Raw genomic sequence first — 20945 nt, 5'->3', positions numbered from 1 at the left:
CATAGACTATTTTGGGGGGTGGGGTGGGGGGGTAATTACCGGCATGTTTTTTAATTATTCAAAAAAAATATTTTTAGGGTTTCAATGTGAAACTTTGTTGTTTTTTTTTCTAATATTTAACTCAATTTACAATTTTCGATATTGTTTTCAAGGGTTAAATACAAAACAGCACTATTCATTTGGGAGATAATTATATAGTTTTATACTGCTTTTTTTGAAACAGCTTTTAAATATATTAGGATTAAGCTGAAGACTTGTTCTGTGATTAGAACACTTTGTTTTTTAAGTGTAGCTGCAAATAGTGAAGAGAAGACCAACAGGTGGTTGTGTTTGCTCTGTGGATGCAGACTAACACTCCGTGAAATTATTATCCCATTTGTTTTCAAGTAAATATCTCTATTTGAAAACGTTCCTTCAATAAAATCCAGATCGAGTCAATTATTATATTATTCATTCAGTGTTTTCAAATAAGTGTAGTAAAAGATGTTTTGTATATATTACATATTTTTTAAGTATGTTTTTTTTTTCTTCTTTAGGCCTTTTGTTTTTGCTTATAGGGATTCTGTGATATTACCAATGATCCGTTTATTTACATTTATTTTCTACAGTGTGATTTGCTTACTGTAAAAACAGCTCGTGGCTGGACACACACTTCTGTTGATTTCGGGAAAAATACATTTTTCCCCATCAGCTCTATGTCAAGTATAAACTAGAATTTTCTCCTGTGGAGTTGAACGTCGCTTTGCATCAGACAATAATGAAATGAAAAAAACCCAGCATGTTTACCTGTCAACTGAGCTGTCAGAACACGTCAAAACACAAGGCCAAGTTGTAATTTAATTCGCAACATTTTTATTAACATTTCTCTTTAGGTCACATAATGGAAAAAAAGAACTTGGCACGCTACATTTTATTCTTTCACTTAACGATTTTGTGCATATATTTAAATAAAAGGTTCTTCACTTTGTGAAAACATTTAAAGAAGACAAATAAAAGTTCTTACATTTATCTGAAAAATGTACCTTCTGTTTCTCTCTGGCAGTGGCCCAATTGCTCCATTTTAAAAGGGTGTTTGTTCGTTGCATTTTCTGATTTCTTGCTTCACATTTCTTGGAGACACAGTTGCAGAAAAGTCTTTTTAAGTTTTATCCCAAAAAAAAAAAAAGTCTCTTGGTGCCGTGGCGACACTGAGTTCATAATTTGTCCAAACTTTTGGCGTTGGTGAGGATTTCCCTCGCTAGTCTCCACGTCTGCTTCGCTGCAGCCTCCAGGGCTGAGTGAGGCTTCCCCTGAAACAAGTCCAAGTTTGGCAGAAAGTAGTGGGGGCATCTGCGGCACTGCAGGCAGGATATGAGCTGCAGCAGGATCCCGTTCAGCCGGTCTCCCAGGCAAGACTCGTCCCAGTCGGTCTCCCTCGGGTGCTTCTCGCACTCGTACAGCAGCAGGGTCTTCATGTGGTAGTTGTTGAGCGGCTGGCCCGGCAGCTCCAGGTGCCGGTCCCTCAGGGTCTTCAGGACGGACAGACACTTCTTCCTGCAGCCGGCCATCAGCAGCCTGTTCTCGGCCTCGCTGAACTGCAGCACCCAGGCGTCGCTCTCCGCGGAGCTCTGCTTCCCCGTCAGAGAGTAGCACTCCTTGGAGAGGAGGTTGAAGCCCTCGGCTTTCACCTCCGCGACCCGGTTCGGGCCGGGCCAGGGGATGTGCGGCATGGGCCACTGAGCGGCACTCCGAGGCCAAATCCCAGTGCACTTGAAGGCGGGGGTGATCTGCACCACGTACCTCTCCCTGATCCGGAGCTTGACCTCGCTGGTGTCGGCCACCATCTTCACCACGTCGCGGTAGCTGCATTTATCCACGGCCTGCGCCACCAGAGTCTGAAACCTCGAGCGGATCTTCCTGGCGGAGAGGTAGCCCGAGGCGGTGATGAACTCGACCCACAGCGACATGCTCCTCTTGCGGCCGTCGCTCAGCTTCAGCACCGCGCATCCGGGCAAAGAGCCGTCGTCCACGAAGTTGAACACCCCCATCTGGTTGAGGTACAGCACCACCTCGAACTCGTTGGGCGAGATGACCTCCATCCCCTCGTAGCGCGCGTCTATCTCGCTGAGGGAGCTGATGAAGCGGGGCTCCTGCACCTCCACCTCTTTCAGGACGTCCGACACCACTTTGCAGACCTCCCTAATAGTCTTCGCAATGGCCGCTTTGCGCGCCTGGCATCTCTCGTTGTAGTATTTGTTGAGCTGGTAAACCAGCTTCGCCTGCGTCGCTATCATGTTGGGGCAGAGGTCCGGGCTGTACACCGGAGAGTCGCAGTAAGTTGACGGATCCAATGCTTACCGGTAACGCCAGAGGCAAGACGCTTGCCCGTGCAGGAAAAATGAGTAATCAAAGTTTTTTTTTTCTTTCTTTCTTGTCTGCTTTTGAAGCGGATGGACGTCAGTGTGTGGAGGAGGAAACGGATAGAGATGCAACGTAACAGCCTGCTAAATATCAGTCCAGGTCATGAGCACCTCCTGCTCAGAAGATTCATATTCAGGCTCCGGGTCACCATCCGCGTCCTGGGCTACAAACACCGTCTGCGGCCACTCATCTCCTCTCCCTCTCGCTGTTTGTCCTCTTCCTCTGTGCCCCCCGCTCACTTTTCGTCCACACTCAGCTTTGAGTCGGATTTGTGTACTTTATGAATGGCTCCTTCAGCAGAGTGAAAGGGGGTCGGGCTTCTCCTCCTGCAATCATGTGCGGAGCTGTCAGTGCGGGCAGCCAATGGGAGCGTCCGCAGCCCGGCGCTCCCGCGGCTCGGCTCCAGTCCGCCTCAGCAGCAGCATCTGCTCGCACGGTGCCTGTCCGCTGCTCCCAGGTCGAGCCTGCAAAACACAAAAGCTTTGATTTTATACGGGCAGATGCTTGTGTACAATCTGCAAGCCGACACTGAAGCCTTTTATTTATTTATTTATTTATTTATTTTTGTGTCGCTCCCTCGAGGCGAGCGGATGTCTTTTACGCACAGTCACACCCGATGCGCGCCGAGACCTCCGATTTGAAGTTATAGTTTCAAACTTTAGAGCTTCTTTTATTCAGTCAGCATGTCTTTCTTGCAACTTTATAGTGCTACTTCGGATTAAATTAGGTATTTATAGGGTAATTAATTTCCATACAATATTTCTTCATTACGTTTTATCCCACGCGCCTTGCTTTTGAAACAAACCCCAACAAAGCTGTCTTGGCTTCATTTCTTTTGTTCACCTTTTACAGATTTAAGTATATTTCGCACCTTTTTCTTTCTTTTTTTAAGAACGCCTCTACAGAAGGCATGGCCGCAATTTCATGAATTTAGTTTGAAACCTAAACATCAAATCCTATTCTTCCCATTTGATTGGTTCAGTTTACGCTTTTCAATTGTAAATCTAATTCCATTAGTGATCAAGCAGTTACATTTTTACTACATCCATGCATAACGGTGTCTCTTATCCGCCTTTGAATTTTTATTTTCTCCTGAAATCTCGGAGCGCGGCTTTTCGTTCAGGTGCGTTTAAAAAGCGACCATGCACCTGCAGTTTAGGCTCCCAACGGGCTGGAATGAAATTAAACCGAGGCGATTTCAGAGATGATCTTTCTATCCGCCCGATTGTCTCAAACATCTTCAGAATTTCTCTTGAACATTTTGGTGTTGTTTACGCACCCAATACTTTTTTTTTTTTTTTACATTGAGTCAAGCGGCCGAGACGTGCGCGTCTGCGGCTTCTCTCTGACAACACACACACACACACACACACACACACACACACACACACACACACACACACACACACACACACACACACACACACACACACACACACACATACGGCGCGTGCGCGCGTGCGTTAATTTGCTCGTGGGTTTATCGCTGTGAACTTTGTCTGTCGGCTACTGAATAATTTAAGCGGGGGTCTTCAGGGGTTGTAATTGAAGTCCTCTTGTCACCCAGACTTCATGTTGGAGAGTTAAAAAAGCCGTCGCATCCCCCTTACAGATGAGAGGAGGTGGTCTGAGACGTATTTAGCCATGTGCCAGGAAAACATGAAACCCTGCAGTGTGATGTTTTAGTGTGTTAGTCCCCGGTGTGGACCGACGCAGCCTGTTACCTTTTCGGAGCCCGATCACACGTGCGCGCCTCTCAGTGACTTCCAGGTCATTAAATGTAATTTTAATCAATCATTTTGAGCAACATTCTGGGGACTGCAAGTCAAATACATGTTTTATTTTGAGAAAATCGACCTTCTTGAAGCATTCTTGCTGTCTTTTTGTTTCCTTTTTAACCATTATTAAATTATGAAGACTGCAGTCTGCTCTCCTCAGAGGTGTTTCTGACTGTAAATGTGGATCCTGCACTTCAGGGCCTGCTGGAGCTGCAGCTCAGATCCGCTCTCCACACTGTTCTCTCTCGCGTTCACTGGGCTGTATTTTTCCTAGATTGCTCAACATATGCTAGACTGTAAGAAAATAAACTCAGATGGCTTTTTGGAGTTTTTGTGCCAAAAAATAATAATAATAAAAAAAAAGGAAAAACTTTGACTTTTGTAAATAATTTTAGATAAGACGGATTATCGACTCAGTTATGATTTCCAGAAGCTTATTTCTTGATATAAAGCAGCCAAATAGTTGACTCTGAAATAAGATACCACTTGTCAAAAAAAGCTTACATTAATGAGCTTCCCTTCACTCTGACATCTTTTTATTTGAGCTTTTTTGTTGAACTTTTTTCTGTTAGTCACTTATATTCTTTAATGTGAAAAGTACGATGGAGCTCACATACACGTTCTAAGTAAACTATATTTTAATGTTAATTATATAGATATTTTTATACTGTTTTAGTTCACAAATAACTCAGCTGTTCAGTGTTTCTGTATTCATTCATTCATTCTGTCTGTTTAATATAATATGTGGATTAGCTGCACAACATTGAAAAGAATTAAACATGAATTTAACTTTTGTTGTACAATACAGTTTCTCCTAAATTAAGCTCTCTTCTGTAGAAAGATTTCATTTCTGTCATTCATTTCATTTTTGCCGAACAAAAACCAAAAGTCAACGTTTAAGTTATTCCAAGAGCTGCAGTGACTGACAAGGTAAACAATTGGCTGCAAATCCTTCTTTTTTTGGTGAAAGACTAATAACAAAAAATACTTGGCTGAGATCAGGCATTTCATCCTGCAGTGCAAAGGACAGCGGCCGTTATCCTAATGTGGCTTTGGAATTCAGAAAAAGATGAAATAAGTGAGAAAAAATGTCTGGCTGCTTGATTTCTGGATGACTGTTTAGTATCAAGCCCACGGCGTCAGAGAGATTAATGGACAGCAGTGAGACAGCTAGTGTCCAAATATTATGAAGGACATGCTAACTGTAGCTTAATGAAATATTTGGAGACGCAAAGTCAGACTTTTATAAAGACGTTATTATCAGTTCGGGCTCACTTATCAAACCACAAGTCCTCCAGCAACTGGTTTAATTTTTTTTTTATTGCAGTGATGAATGGTATGAACACAGTGGATCAGATAGTATTAAAAGTATTCTAATGATTGATGTGGAAAGGTCATCCGTTCCACATGCCAGAATGAGAGTATTTCCTTCAGAATCCAATGGCGGAAAACAAAAACTGCGTGAACAAACTCTTGCAGTTTAAGCGCCAGTATTTTATATTTTTTCAATCATTTCTATTTCTGTGTGTGTGTGTGTGTGTGTGTGTGTGTGTGTGTGTTTAAATGAATGGACTTTTACTCAAACATCCTTTTCTCTGTATTCATCCTGAAATAATTCTGAATAGTGTGAGTTTTCTGGAAAGTTTCCACTGGTTTGTAATGAGAAGAGAAAAGCTCAGGAACTTGTGAATTAACTCTTTGATCTGCAGTGACTCCACTCTGATCCCCTCACAAACACGAAGTGTGCAAATCTCTGCCAGCTGATGAGTAACCCCGTAGCTTTCTTCTTTCTAGCATTCTTCTCATTCAGCTTAACAGTTGTTTGTGCTATTTTTCCTAGTTTTTAACATCGACCACAAAGACTCAAATAATCTCTTTAGCACATTTGGGTTTTTCTGTGTGGACTCCATCACAGGATACATGATCATTTGTTTTGTTCATCTACTTGTTGAATCTTAAGTCTGCTTTACTCACTATGCCAGCAATAAACAACAACAAAAAAAAAATCTTCTGGAAAATGTTACTAACTCATGCACAGCCAGAGTCACAAAGTCATAATACAATTTCAGTCTTGTTTTGTTACTTAAAATGAGTGATGAGGAAGGAAGACGTTAGTACATGAGTTTCTTTTAGATCAAGCCCCCCTCCCCTTTCCCCGGTTCTCCTCATTTCTCTGGAAACATGATCGGTGCAAGAAAAGTGGTTCACTGCCTCCCAACAGACGCAGACATCCGCATGTGCTCACAGGCTCCCATCCGCACACATGTGAACCGAGAGGAATCTTTGATGCTGTTGTTCACACGTTTTGTCGCTGTCTCCCAAACCCGGATGGACCCAGCTGCCGGCTCCACAGAGGGCTCAGAGAAAATCATCGCAGGCAGCTAATTGCCTGGCAGGCCTCCGCATCTGCTCGGCAGATAGCAGAACTGATGAAGTCACGGAGCAGATGTGTGTCTGCCTGTGTGTGTGTGTGTGTGTGTGTGTGTGTGTTTGCTTGCTTTCTTGCAGCACCCTCTCTGTGTTTATACACTAGCCATCAATATTGCATACGGAGTTATTGTTGCAGAGAAACTCCTGGAGACTGCTAAGATTGCTTGTATGAGGAAGTAAAATACCCTCCTTCCCTCAGCTGATTGGTTGCAGAAAACATCTGCAAAAATCCTGATTGGAGGATATTTGTAACCCTCCCTTAGCCCTCCAGTGCAATTTGAGGCGTGCTATGGTCTATTTTGGGATCTGCGTAGCAAACAGTTTGTAAACTGTAGCAGTGTTTTGGGAATGTGTTTGCACAGCAAAGCTGGACAAAGCTGGTATGCTCAGTTTGGCCTGTCTGTGCAGTCAAGCTGATCTAATCTTCCACTTAATTAAGGCAGCTATTGAAAATCTTGCAAATAGTGTTTTAAGATTTAAAAAAAAAATCTGATTATTGAAACACAATTGTGAATACACTCTATGACTTAAATCTCAAGAAAAATAAAACGCAATTTATATCTGCATATTGAGGCTGGATATTGTATGTGGACTAGTTTAGTATGACTTGCTGTCCTGAGATTGTAGCACACACACATGCACGCAGTTGCTTCTAAAAGGTGATTCAAATGTTTTGCATGTGGAGTGCCTCTTGAATTAGTAAAAACTGTTTGGCATTAATCTATGAATTGAGATGAATGAAGATGTTGAACTTTTCCACCAAAACATAACATAGAACTCGAAGTAAATATCGTGCATCATGAATTGGATTGTGTCATAATCTCCCATTTTTGTTTTTCTTTATGTGAACACTGATTATACCGTATGTGTTTCAGTCTGTAAAAAAAACAAAAAAAAACAAACGTGGTTGATGGATATCTAACATTCCTGTTTTTTTTTTTTTTCTTCTCCCCCAGTTCTGAGGAATTCCACAGTCTTTCGATACGTTTTTGCAAATAGCCAGATAGAAACCCAATTTGAAGGATTATCAATAAGTTTACCCTAAAGGTCAGCGGCCAACCTTGGACTATGTAGTGCTGAAGCCCCACTGAGAAGACAGTGGTACCTCTAATTAGTGGGGTCGTGACGGCTGCCCGGGGTTCGTTTGAGTGCCTCAATGGATGGTCACTCAGTCAAAGAAAACCACCCTGGTGTTATGTAGCAACCAGTCCCATATCGTTAAGCTCTCCCTAAAGTGTCAAACTGCTGGGACTGCAACCCCCCGCCTCCTGCTGCTCGCCCTGCCAAACCCTCATGGTCACCAGGGACGACCTTCGGCTAGAGCTGCCAATCACAAAGAAGCATAGCAGCCAAGAGGTCTCTGAGAGAGAAGCCTATTGATTTTCCAGTTAGAGCCTAAGTAGTGTGTGCTATAGGACTAACGGACAGCCCAAGCAGGTATGTCATTATCAATGAGCCCAAGGAAATGGATCCCCTCACTCTCACTCATTCATATTGGCCCTCTTCCCTCCTGACTTCCCTCCTTCGTCTCTCCTTCATGCTGTTCCACTCTATTCGTCCGCACTGACGGAGCGCTTCCTGAGACGGTCAATAAATCGCTCAGCCACACCACGGCAACAACTAGTGGAGTGATGGGTTAGGATGACCTTCTTTCTCTTTCTTTCTGGTCTTTCTTTCACTCTCTCACCCTGTACCCCTCCTCAAGTACATCTCCAAGTACAGTAATTACATTACCTGGAAGACATGAATGTTTCTCAGCCAGGGGCAGACTTGTTAGTGTCACAGCAGTCGTGTGTTCTTCCAATCCTCGTAGTCAAGAGTTGGTACAAGTTCAGACATCGTTCCCTCCTAAAGCCTGCCGTGGTCATTATGATGATCCTGCTCATTTCGATTTACGTCACAACCTATGTGGATTCACTGTCCAAGTCATGTGTAAACAATTAGGAATAATTTGCTTCAATTAGAGGATGTAGGACTGAGTGATGGCTTAAAGCCCCCTTAAGTGTATTTCTGCTCTACAGTGAATACTTGTTGTCTTTATTATTACTGTTGATTTTTTCAACCTGTCTTTGGCTGTCATAGTCAAAACACATGCAATATCCTACCATGTTTAGCTTGTTGTTCTTAAACATCATAGATTGTATGAAGTAAACTCGGGTTCACTGTTGATATGGGCGTCAAACCAATAGCCACTAAAAAAAAAAAGAAAAAAAGAGAGTGTTGAGATACTGTAGGTCATATAGCTGCAGAATGTTGGTTCTGATAGAAAGATATCAGAATGCACTGTGCATCATAGTCTCTTGTGTATAGGGGAGGAATTTCTGTTTCTTTTTTGAATTGTTTGTTTTCTGACTGCTAAGGATTAATTGTAGGGGCGGATAAGACGCTTTGCTTTGTTGGTGTGTTGGCTATATTGGTTGAGGTTTTACTGGTAGCACATGAATTTGATTTAGACTGAATTTTTCCACCTGGTGTTTGATTTATTTCCCTTCAATCGTAGATACTAATTGTTTCCAGCAGTATAATTGCACCAGCTCTGGCAATAAGGTTTTTTTCATGAGACAGATGACGGTAAATTAGTAATGGGCATGATGGCTGGAATGAAAATTTTTGCCGCCATACAGACTGGCTTTGCCAAAACACATCATCAGAGAGCAGCTGCCAGAGTACTAGTGTTTTTTTTTTTTTTTGTATTTGAATCAAAACTGTTGATGCTTTTCATTGGTGTCATTTGACATACAGTTTAGTCAGAACTAACATTAATAAGGTGGTAACTTAATTCTTTTTTTTCTCCGTTGGCCTTGAGGGGATGGAAACCAGTGCTGATGAGTCTTGGCAGCCAGTGGTAACCAGGTAGGGCAGTTTGGGGAGCGACGATTGCCACATTGGTAATCACATAAAGAACCATTAGACAGTCTCATATCACCACCTAATGATGACTAATGTCCCTTTCAGAGAGGCACACAGAGCACAACAACAACCCCCATCTCTTCTCACAAACAGAAATGCTCAGCCTCTTGTGAGCCCCCCTGCTTATTACTTGACTTTGGACCTTAACACAGCCGCAGACCACTGTGGCAAAAAACCTGCTTCACACTTTAACAACGTGGCTCCAGACAAAGAGCCACCACCCCCCTTTGCACCTGAGCCATGCCCCTCCATCATGCTCCATCCCTGGGCTTGACTGGGCCAGTCAGGGGCAGGTGCCTCCCCTCCCTCCATTTGATTGATCCCCCTCTCTCCATCATTTATTCCCTTCGTCTGCTTCTGACACGCGTGTCAAAGGCAACGCACCGGCCTGATGGATAGGCCTGTTTATGGATGCCAGTCTGCCTGGTAGGCTGCTGATATTACAATCAACACCTGTGTACCTGCTGTTCTCACAAGCCTCGGTTATCCAGCTGAGGTCAGAGAAACACACGACTCCGATTGAAAGATCGATGTCCAACACAGCAGATTGGACATTGGAATTGTAAATGTGGGCTTGTTTTGTCAGAGAGTTGTGGACTGAATGTCAGGTCACTCATGTAGACCTACTCATTTGTTAGAAAATTTTTGGTTGTGAAGGTTTTTTTTTCTTATTTTTCACATCGCAAATACCAACATGAAATCAGCTGGTATATAAAATGGATTTAGGTTAATTTATGAATTGTAGTTTCAACTGTTGTTCTGTAAGCTCATAGCGTATAGACGTCTACGCTGTCGTGTGCCAGAAAGTCAAATGCTACACTGCAGAGTTCTGGTGCCTCGATTGCCTTTATGGTTAATGACCCATCCAGTCTGGTTTAAATGCCACAGCCACAGGGACGTTTTGGAGATTACTTACTCATCCAAGACTCCATTTCAGCGAGACGAAGCACAACACAGCTTCACGCCTGTTCTGTGGCACAAGAAGCTGCATAAATACAACAAAGCTATTTATTTCAGTTTAATTAATAATGATAATATAGCAAACACTGAAAGTTTTTGCAGTAGTCATTTGTTCTGTTAACATTTTAATATTTGCAGTGAGTGCACATTATTTTTTTTCCATCATAGATTCTCACTCTCATTTGTTTAATGGTTCATGTAAGATTAGTTTCACACCAGCAGTCTCAATCCTGTTCAGTATGTATCATAAAATGAATTATTGATACCAAGTAAATTAAACAATAAAACATAACCCTCACTTAATTTGCATTTTATAAGGGGCACTTTTTTATTTTTATAGCATATGGAGAATACTTTTAGAAGAGGCCTCTCAAAATTATCTCTGCCTCTGCACATATTTTACCTAAAAACGCATATTTGCTGTACTTTGCTGCTTCAATATTCTCATCTTTAACATTTTATGATGAAGCATACATTCATTTCCAGCAAACACTGATAATTTGAAACCTTCAGTACAGATAATTCTTGATTGTAAAAACGACCAATAATAGCTACACAAAGAGGAAATAATGAGCGCGAGTCTTCCACCTGTTCAAAGTGTGACAATATATTCAAGTTAATTGTACTCTGAATGTGTCAGATAAGCTCTAATCATGGTTTGATTTTCTGAAAGGGATATGGGTGATAGTATAGACGCTTTTACCTTTGTTGGAATTAGAGTACGTCCCTACCTGTCATTTTTCTATATTATGGTCTTAATTTCTTTTTGTCTGGATTACATCATGTTTTCTTCTCAGTCGACCTGAAGCTCTTTTATGCAACCGCCGTTCTCGTCTTAAAAGCACCCCCTCCCTTCTGATTTCATCCTGAATGGCATTCTGATTTTAAAGCAACAGTTGCATTGAAGTTGACAGAACAAGGTTTTAAATCATCACTGTTATAAACCATATTATATGATTCTTTAGCTTATGACTGGATAAATCCCCCTCAGTCCTGATTTTAAAGCAACAGTTGCATTGAAGTTGACAGAACAAGGTTTTAAATCATCACTGTTATAAACCATATTATATGATTCTTTAGCTTATGACTGGATAAATCCCCCTCAGTCCACACAGATAATGAATGTCAACTGCATCCACATTAGCAAAGATGCTTCATCACAAGCTTCACACAATTACAGTCATAGCTCAAACACATCATCTTTGATGAACCTGTAGCTCAAATTGAATCACCTTTAAATTTTCAAAAGTCTTGGGCTTCTTTTATAAACGTCCAATACTCTTCCTCCTCTTTCGCTGCGGACAACTGGCCCCGAATTCCCCAGGAGGGGTGTACTTTTCACCCCACACCCACTTAATCTGGGGACAATAGCCGGATTAGAAAAGAATTTACTCCAGCGAAGCCTCACACCAGCCCCCCAAAAAAGCCGATCCGTCACTAAATGGCAAAGCAGGAGAGTGAAGGAAAGCGGAGAGAATGCGATAGGAACCGGTCAGCGATCTTAACCTGTCTGATGTTTGCCATGGAGGCTTATAGGAGAGCAAAGGGCCCAATGGTGTGTGGACTTGGAGTGGCTCCTGGTGCTTCAGTGCTGCCTCTGGTCTGTCTCCTCGATTTTGAAAACAGAAGTGAAAAGCATTTGCACTCTTTTTTTTCTTTTTTCTTCTCCATTCCCTGATGTACCAGTTTACTGATGAGCTTGACAAATCAAGGAATTTATTCAAGTGTGCGTATTCTTTCTCACCTCAACAGGTGGCCCACATTCCCATAAAGGCCTTTATAACTCACTAGTGTTGTCTGAACAGTGTTGTCTTTAGCTTTTCTAAAAAAAAAAATTTTCCCAAAAGTTATTGTTTCTCAATAGTTTGAAGGGATTCTCAGTGTGCAGGGTGACCTTGCATTGTGACATTTCTGAGCTACAATGTCCAAAATGACAATGAATCAAAATATTCCATGGTGAATGTCAGATTTTCATGATCTTTACACAAACACTGATACTTTTGGCTGTTTGCAGCAGCTGTCCGCTGCTGAATTCCACTCTTGTCTTCCCTTAACTTATCTGACCTTATGCATCCTTTGTTCCAACTGTGCCGTTTGTGGCTTTAGTCCAACCTGTGATGGGTCAAAAAGAAAACTTTCATTGTCGAACTTCTTTTTAGGAAAAGCAGCTGCATTTTTATCTTTAAATCATACTTTATCATTTTCCTAAGAAGCATCACTCTGCAATGGAATTATTAGTGGGTTTTGTTGTGCTTTTAAATTGATGGTATGAATAGTTTTTCTATTACACACTCCTTTGGTGGTGTGTGTTCCTGCTACTGCTACTACTGTGCTTATTAGTTGACACTTTGGTCTCTTATCTTAGTCCTGGGCTTTTGTCCTCCTAGCTTATGCCCAAGGCTGAATTTTTAATGAGTTAATGCACTGAAGTCTTCACTTCACTACCAATTAACCCCAAGAGCACTGCAGCATTTGCCTAAATCCACACAAGACCTTTTTTTTTGTGTGTTACCATCTCAAAAAGGCTAAGCAGTCAAGGAAAGGGACGAAAAAAGGCTAACCTGTGAGCAAACAGTGAAAAGGGCCAAAAAAGGGGTTTAATCCTTATTAGGCTACATTCAGACTAAGTGGCCCCAAAGATCCTTTCAAAGGCGACTTTCTTCAAGGAGTGCAAACCCTTGCTGGGTGACGTTTGGGACTGAATACTTTGAGCCTTTTAGGCTTCATAACCCCACACTTGCTGCAAGCTGGGATTGTTTATTTTGCTTTAATTCTCTCACACTCCAGCAGCTTCTTACTAGTGTTTATTTTTTGAGGGGCTTGTAGTTTGTTTTACTTCCCTCAAAGCAAATAGAGCTTCATGTGCGACCAGTGATTACAAGTTGAATTTGTTACACGACAGCAGAATAATGTGTGTTATCAATCACTGCTGGATGCAGATCGACTGATCTGCGTCTACTGATGCATGTTGTTCATGCCTTCCTAATAATACAAATATACCTCGAAAACAGTTGTTGTTCTGTTATCCAAATGTTTTCAGAAATGCTTTTGTTAGCATGCTGAGAGATCAATGATAACTCCCCTGTCTCACCTCTCTGGTGAATATGAACTGACATCCAGCAGCTGATTAACTCATGTTTGAAACAGCCAGTTTGATCAATACCTACAGGTAAAATAATCGGTTCACCTTCAGCTCGTAAATGAACTTTTTTGCAAATATCATTTTGTAGTTCCATCATGTGTTTATGGAGCCTCATGTGTTTCCATCCTTTTTGTTTTTGCTGCACAAATTTTAGAGAACTGATATGCAGGAGGCTCATAAACATTAAAAAGCGTATTAGTTTTTGCATCAGTGCCACTTATTTAACCAATCTTTGATTTGCACCCTTATTTTTTATTCTGCAGTTGCATAAAATCCACAAACAATGAAAAGAAAATTTCAGTCAAGTGCATTATTAAAAAAAAAAAAAAAAAAAAAAAAATCATGCTTGATGCCTCTTCTTCATAGTTTTCATGATGTGTGGATAGTGTATTTTTTTTTTAAATAGCACCTTCACTTTTTACATATCTGGTAGCTAGGTTTTGACATGTTGCAGGTTTCAGTGACACATTGAACTATTGTTGCACTGCGTACAATGACAATAAAGATACATGTTTTTGTTAAATAGAAAATGTTGCAGGAGTCCTGAGCAGAGACAATGTGATGGTTTTGCCAGTAGCAGACTGAAACACTCAGGCTTGAGGACAACTGCTGGAGTGTGAAAGTAGAGTCATGTGGCCTCACTGTCTTCAGGTCATATGATTCCAGGTTTGCCCGGCCAGAGAGTGTTGTTATCCTCCTGAGTGATTTTTCCTATTTTATATTGACTGTTATCACCTAAACACCCGCTCCTTCGCTTCCTCTCCAAGACGTCCACACAGTGAAAACATGCCGGTGAATCTTTGTCTCTCTCTCTCTCTCTCTCTACCCCCTTTTTTTTTTTTTTTGTTTGCTATCACTCAATCTCAAAAGCAAAATTTGTCTTAATTGGCTCCAGAGGGCTGGAGGAGGCTTTGTGTCAGCGGTGATGAGGGTCCTGATTGGTCCAGAGGCGCAGGCAGCCAGCAGACCCTTGTTAGTGTGTCGGGGCCCTTTGCTTGCTCGTTAGTCCGATGAACTCATTTACTGATGGGGGGTGACAAGGCCTTGTTTACCAGTGTGGAACAGAGGATGGTGGGGGTTAAGGCGGGGGGGGTGAACAAGAATATGGGCATGGAACCCGGCAAGAGGAATGGAGAGGAGAATAAGTGTTGGAGTAGTTTTGTGTATATGCACCACATAGGATCAGAAAGCCTTTAAATGTCAGGTTTTGTTTGTGTGTATTTTGTTTTTCATTTGCCGCTGCTGCAGTGAAAGTGCTGTTGATGTCCGGGTTCAGTAAAAACCCTGTTTATGGCAGCTTGGTTCATTTTGTGGTCAGTTGAGTGAGAGAGAGAGTAAACAACAGCGCTGCACAAATGTAACTATATACACTTGTTAACTTTTATATGTGACTTTTGAAAAGGCAATGCAAGGTTTTACATTCTTCAATCCAATTTGATTTTCGTTTTTTATTTATACAGGATCAGTTACAGCGGAGTCAGCCCTGGGCACTAGTCATTTGAATCAAACATGGAGAATAAAAGCTCAACATATCCACTGGCGACAAATTCAGTTTTGACTAGAGGAAAGTCATGCAGAACCAGACTGGGATGTGGCAGCCGTGCAGTTGGGGTAAAAGGATAGAAAAGAGTATTTAATACCTCAGCTCATTGTTTTATGTGCAAATATTTTTGCACAGCGAGGTATTGGGGGAATAAATGGCATATTTCTTTTGGGAAATGAAAAGCAGCACATGCTGATAAGTCCACAGTTTTTTTTTCTTTTTTTTTATGAATTCTATCAAGTTCTTCCAATATTGCTTGTCCCTGGTCTCCATGTTGATGTTGATGGATCACCTCTCTTCCTCCCGCTCATTAATTTCATCACCTTATCGCCTACACCACTTCATTTGACCAAAAGGTAATAATAAATCCCTCATCCATTATCCTTTAACTGAGGCAGCCATGCGGAAATACTTAATAAGAGGCAACAAATTGAACTTCAATCACCTCGAGGATGCACAGCACATTAAACACAACACGCAAATGTGCTTATAACACTCATCGCATGCTATTTACGTGCTTTTTCTCCGACCAAACTCAACACAATTGACAATCAAATTATATCTTTTGCATATTTTCTGACAAATAAGGATCAGTGATAACCGGCCGTGGCTTCTCTTCAACTCGGGGGTCTTATCAGCCCAAAAACATGCGTGCACTCAGCCTGCCGGCCAGCGAAGGCAGCTGAGAGCCTCATCTATCTTGAAACGTATAGCTGATAGTTGGGAGGCTTTACTCTTTTCTTGAATTCCAGAGTATTTTCAATTAAATTTCGTCTGTGTCGCAGTGTTCCTCCATTTGGCTTCACCCGTGTTTCTAAAGAGGTGCAGCTCGGTAAATGGAGACTGGGCTGGGCGTGCGGAGGGTGATGGAGAGGGTTCACTGGCACTGGGTTGTCTGCGAGATTCACTGGTGACACTCTCTGCTCGTGTGTGTGGTTACACACCGTAGCCACAGTCACCCGGCCCCTCTTCATGTGTCCCTCTTCATTCTGCAGTCTTTTGGGCATCTGACAGAGACAAACGACGGCGCTTCAGAAATGAGCAGCAGCCCCGCCGCACAAACAGGTTGAAGGAGGAGGAATGAGAGATGGAGGGGGAGAGACCGAGAGAGAGAGAGAGAGAGAGAGAGAGAGAGAGAGCGTCGCAATCAAGACTAGTTCCTTTGTTTTCTGTTTGGCTGTGTCCTCTGGCGTGACGCTTTGAAATTGATCTTCTGGCGTACCGGACCCGAATCGGTGGATATTGTTTGCTTTGAAATGTTGCATCAATAAAACTGCTTATTTGCTCATCTGGTCAGTGATGCAAAATATCCCTGTATGGTAGATTTTTTTTCTTGTAATTAAAAGCTAATATTCTTATTAAAAAATGGCAGTATTTTTATATATATAGATTCATAAAGATACATAGATAGATCCCTTCTCTCTCTGCTGACTGTAGCAGTGCCATCTCTTTGAACCTGACTGGTCCACTTCCCCCATTACTATATATCAAAGAGCAAGCTGGTGCAGCCATAACTCCAGTGTGGACAATAACCTCAACACCACTGTAATTTGTCCAGACGTGTTCAGAACAGCGAGAGCATTACGGCGCGGATAGTTTGTCACGCTCGTTGTCACCCACTCGGCTTTTTCATCTGCAAGGGAAAAGGGCGCTGCCGATAGGGACGATGATCTCGGGAGCGCAGAGTGCCATTTGCAGAGTTTCGAGAGATTCATTGGTCCGGGGGAAAATATGATATCTGGCTGCCTGGGCTGCTGTCATATCTCTCTGTGGAATCAGGGACAGCAGCTTCATCAGTCCGACACGGGGCATCCATCGAGGGGTCTGTGGGTGTACTCCTGAGGATGAAATGAGTCAACCACCCCCGTTTGGGGGTGAAAGGTTACACACCAAGCACTCACTCATTATACACCTGCAGACAGGGATTTCTGTTGCGATCAGACGGGAGGAGAGAGGAAAAAGAGAAGAAGAAAATAGAATGAATATCTTTTTGCTTAGAGTTGACAAGCATTGGGTTTTCTTCCGGGATGAGAAATAGTAACATCACCTTTATAACTCTGCTCAGACATAACTAATCAAGTAAGTCAGACTATTTTTTTCTTGAAATTAAATGCTGTAGTCAGCAGGAGTAATGACAAAGTCACAGTTCTTATTTTGGGTACACGACTTTTGAAATAACCAGCTATGAAATGTAGAAACACTTTGCGTTTGATTTCTATGTGCCTTTGTTGAACAACCCACTTTATTTCAAAACATCAGACATGGACCAAAGTGACTTATTTAAGTCATATTAATCCCACATAAGTGCAGTTTAATGTTGAGCTTCTCTTCTCAAAATAATCCTGAATTTCCTTTGTTCTGCCTAGCGGTGTGTTTCATTTGCTAATATTGATGTTGTGAGAGGTTCCGGTTTTAAAATGGTCTTTGTTTAAACTCATTTCACAGGCTTCCATTTGGATTCACTAAAGGGGCACTTTACACTAGTGCTGCTTTGTTTTGCAAAGTGTTCGCTCAGTGATCAGCATCAGTGTTGTTGGTCTTGCGGTTGGCTACAGGCTGACACAGTCGTCTCAAGCCACACTAAGGATGATGGGAGGCCAGTGGATGCCGCCCCAGCTAGCTTCTCTAAGCCACTAATCCACATTTAATTGAACTCCAGAGACTTTGAAGTGAGTCTGCGATGCAGGCAGGTCTTATTCCTCTGAGAGACAGCGACGGAGAGGCTGTCCTCAGCTTCAGGCCTCAGCTGGTCCTCTCTGCTGTCCCGTGCCTTTAATGAGCTCCTTTAACTTAACACTAGGTCTGGCTCGCTGGCTCACATTTGAATATGTTTGATTAATAACATGCCTTCAAACTCCACTGTTGCAACCTAAAATGTCCCGCTTTACCTTTCTAGCACGTCCCCGTACGCCCCCCCTGTCAGCGGACGCCTTTGAAAGGGAATGTAGCGGGTGAAACAAAAGTCTAGTTAACAAAGCGGTTTTTAGGTAACCTAAACGCTGGATTAGTAGCAGCATGAATCGCCGGGGCAGGGCTAAGAATCTGGGTCTGTCAGGCACGGTGACAGTCATCAGAACAAGTCACTCTGACAGCCGCCGCTACCTCCACAGGGACAGATTAAGCTTGTTCATCGAAGCATTTTTAAACGCGGGGCACAGTAAAATAATATTGTTTGACCTCGGTGTCACTTCCCTCTATGGAAATACAGAAGGTAGTCTTAATCAGATGCTTAGCCTAAAGTAGCCTCTTCAGCGTGTCGCTGTCACAGCCAGATATTGCTTCACCTCAGAACAGATGATCTTTTAGTGAACTTGAACGTTTCCTTCACTCCTTCCAGCCCCACAGCACCTATTCTCTTGCTAAAGGGATCTCTTTTTCATTGAGGCTGATCAATATAAAACATTAATCGTGCTGTTCAGCCTGTTGTGCCATCATGGTGTGAAAAATGAGCTAACCTGGCTTTCTGTCTGCTCTTCCTCCACCTCTCCCTCTCTTCTTTTTTTCTGCATCGTTTAATTTTTGCATTTTTGTTCCTTTCTCTTTTTTTTTTTTTTTTTTTTTTTTTAATATTAAGTTGAAAAGACCCTCCTGTTCATTGGTTTCCGTTTTTCTTCTCTTATTTTCCAGATTCTAGCCTATACAGAAGGCCTCCATGGAAAATGGCTGTTCACAGAGATCCGGGCTGTTTTTTCCAGACGTTACCTCCTGCAGAACACAGCTCTGGAAGTCTTCATGGCCAACAGGAGTAAGACGCCACGCTAAATTAGCTATAACCAAAAAATTCTACAGACTTGTTGTCATGATTTGAGTGGTGATATTTTTGAGTATTGTTGTTTATTTATACAATAGTTAATATAATTACGTGTTTGTGTTTTGCAGCGGCCATCATGTTCAACTTCCCAGATGCAGCCACTGTCAAGAAAGTGGTTCACAGTCTTCCTCGTGTTGGCGTGGGCACGAACTTTGGCCTTCCACAGACCAGGTTAGACATTCCTGAATTGACACTAAATTTACAGCATTTCATTTGTTCTAACAGCTGAGTCCTAGCAATGTAGTTTTATGTGTTGTCCAAACAATTTAGTATTGATCTGCATTGATCTGCATACTTATGGAGCAAAAGCATGATGTAAAGCAGGAATTTCATTTTTTTCCAGGTTCTTATCTCCTTTTTTTGGGGGGGGGGTTTATTATTCTGATGTACACACATGTGGTTGGTCAGTAATGTGTTCGACTCTCCTGCTCTTTCCTCCTCATCTCCCAAACATAATTGCCTTTTATACAAACACGGTCTGGTTAATTTATTTATTTCCATCAGTATGAAGAAAATAGTTGCTTGTAAGCCTGCAGGGCACACACCCCTCCCCTGACCGCCGTCTCCTCAGGTCTGCTCTGCGTTCAGGCAGCCGGCTCAGTACAGCATGTTGTCACTGCAAGATCCTGTGCATATGAAGAGAATGCAGCGTTTTTGAAGGCTTACAATTACTTTTATTTCATGATGTGGTAAATTCAAAGTCTATAAAATATGACAGGAAGGAGTAATATTTGAATTTTTAACAGGACTGGTGCGTGCCATCAGAAGCCTGACATTTTATAACTTATGTGTCTGTGTGTCTGGAACGTTCATTCTTCACAATCCATTTGTGTATATTTTAATAAGTTGGTGCTGTTTTGGCAAGATTGGTCAGACTGTAAATCTGTTCATATAGAACAATATTTTTGGAAGCATTTCTCAGATATGAACGTGGAAGAGAAAGATTCAAAGCGTATTAGAGGTATATGTTTATAATTCACATGGTCTATATGAGAGAGGATGTTTGTGTTGAACTCATCAATCATCGTAGTGTCCTGGCCACCTTGCCTCTTTGACCTGAAAACAGCGCAGCTAATACAACAAAATATGCACCAAATTATCCAGTCATAGTTTCTAAAATGTATCGCCCTGGTTTAATATTTGTTGAAGTCTTGACTTTGATTTTGTGCGGCAGAATGAGCATCCATTGTAGAAAAACAACCTGGCTTACGATGAAAGTTGTAATTTCCTTCTGTGACAACCTCTGTAAAGAAGAATCAGGCCAACTAAATATTTTTACTCCTCAGGAATCAATGCCTAAACCAGCAAAGAACGTTAAGTGAAGTCCAGTGGTGCTTGATCCTGCGCCTTGTGGTGAAATTGTTTCTAGAAAGTCGTACTTTCACCTTTTTGAGAGGCCTAATGACTGTAATCTGGCACTCCTGACATTGATTAATCCCATCATTTTCCTTTGTTTTAATTGGATTCGGGGGTCATTTGTTTTTTTATCCCTCGGCTTCCATCATGCTCCAGGGCCCTCTGTGTGCACACACACACACACACACACACACACACATACACATGCAAATAATGGTATTCAGCCCAATTTATTGTGCATTTGTCTTCTTAATTAGGACGACAGGAAGTTCAGTAAATTTTTCATTGTGTGACATTTGTGTTTGAATTTCTTTTCTTGTGATGTGATGACCGTGTTTCCACCGATGTACTCGCCCAGTCAGTCACTTCTCACCACAGTGAGAAACTGTTGAATTATCACTCACTTCTTTGTCTTGTTTTCCTTCTAGACGTATTTCTTTAGCTACACCAAAGCAGCTGTTCAAGGCTTCCAACATGACCCAGCGCTGGCAGCGGCGTGAGATATCCAACTTCGAGTACCTGATGTTTCTCAACACCATCTCCGGTGAGGACCTGTCATTAAGCAGCATTACAAAATCGTTTTCAGCATTTTATCTAAGCTCTTTTTCTCAATGT

General features: G+C 42.0%; 2 protein-coding genes across 8 annotated transcripts in view; one reads left to right on the top strand and one right to left on the bottom strand.

Annotated features, from left to right (window-relative positions):
* lrba (LPS-responsive vesicle trafficking, beach and anchor containing) overlaps positions 1–20945 on the top strand; it is a 184463-nt gene that overhangs the window by 112950 nt on the left and 50568 nt on the right. For all 7 annotated transcript variants that reach the window (XM_030094715.1, XM_030094717.1, XM_030094718.1 and 4 more), the window contains 3 exons: positions 18791–18908; positions 19043–19145; positions 20759–20874. In XM_030094715.1, the coding sequence (XP_029950575.1) occupies positions 18791–18908; positions 19043–19145; positions 20759–20874 (337 nt within the window). The remainder of the gene's footprint in view (positions 1–18790; positions 18909–19042; positions 19146–20758; positions 20875–20945) is intronic.
* On the bottom strand, positions 1144–2692 carry mab21l2 (mab-21-like 2). Its single transcript, XM_030094722.1, has one exon. The coding sequence runs from the start codon at positions 2271–2273 to the stop codon at positions 1194–1196; it is 1080 nt and encodes a 359-aa protein (XP_029950582.1). The 5' UTR covers positions 2274–2692; the 3' UTR covers positions 1144–1193.

Source organism: Salarias fasciatus, chromosome 6, assembly GCF_902148845.1.
Source record: "Salarias fasciatus chromosome 6, fSalaFa1.1, whole genome shotgun sequence".
In the NCBI taxonomy this organism is placed as follows: domain Eukaryota; kingdom Metazoa; phylum Chordata; class Actinopteri; order Blenniiformes; family Blenniidae; genus Salarias; species Salarias fasciatus.
Note: the sequence above shows the minus strand (reverse complement) of the source record. Positions and strands in the feature narration are given on the sequence as shown.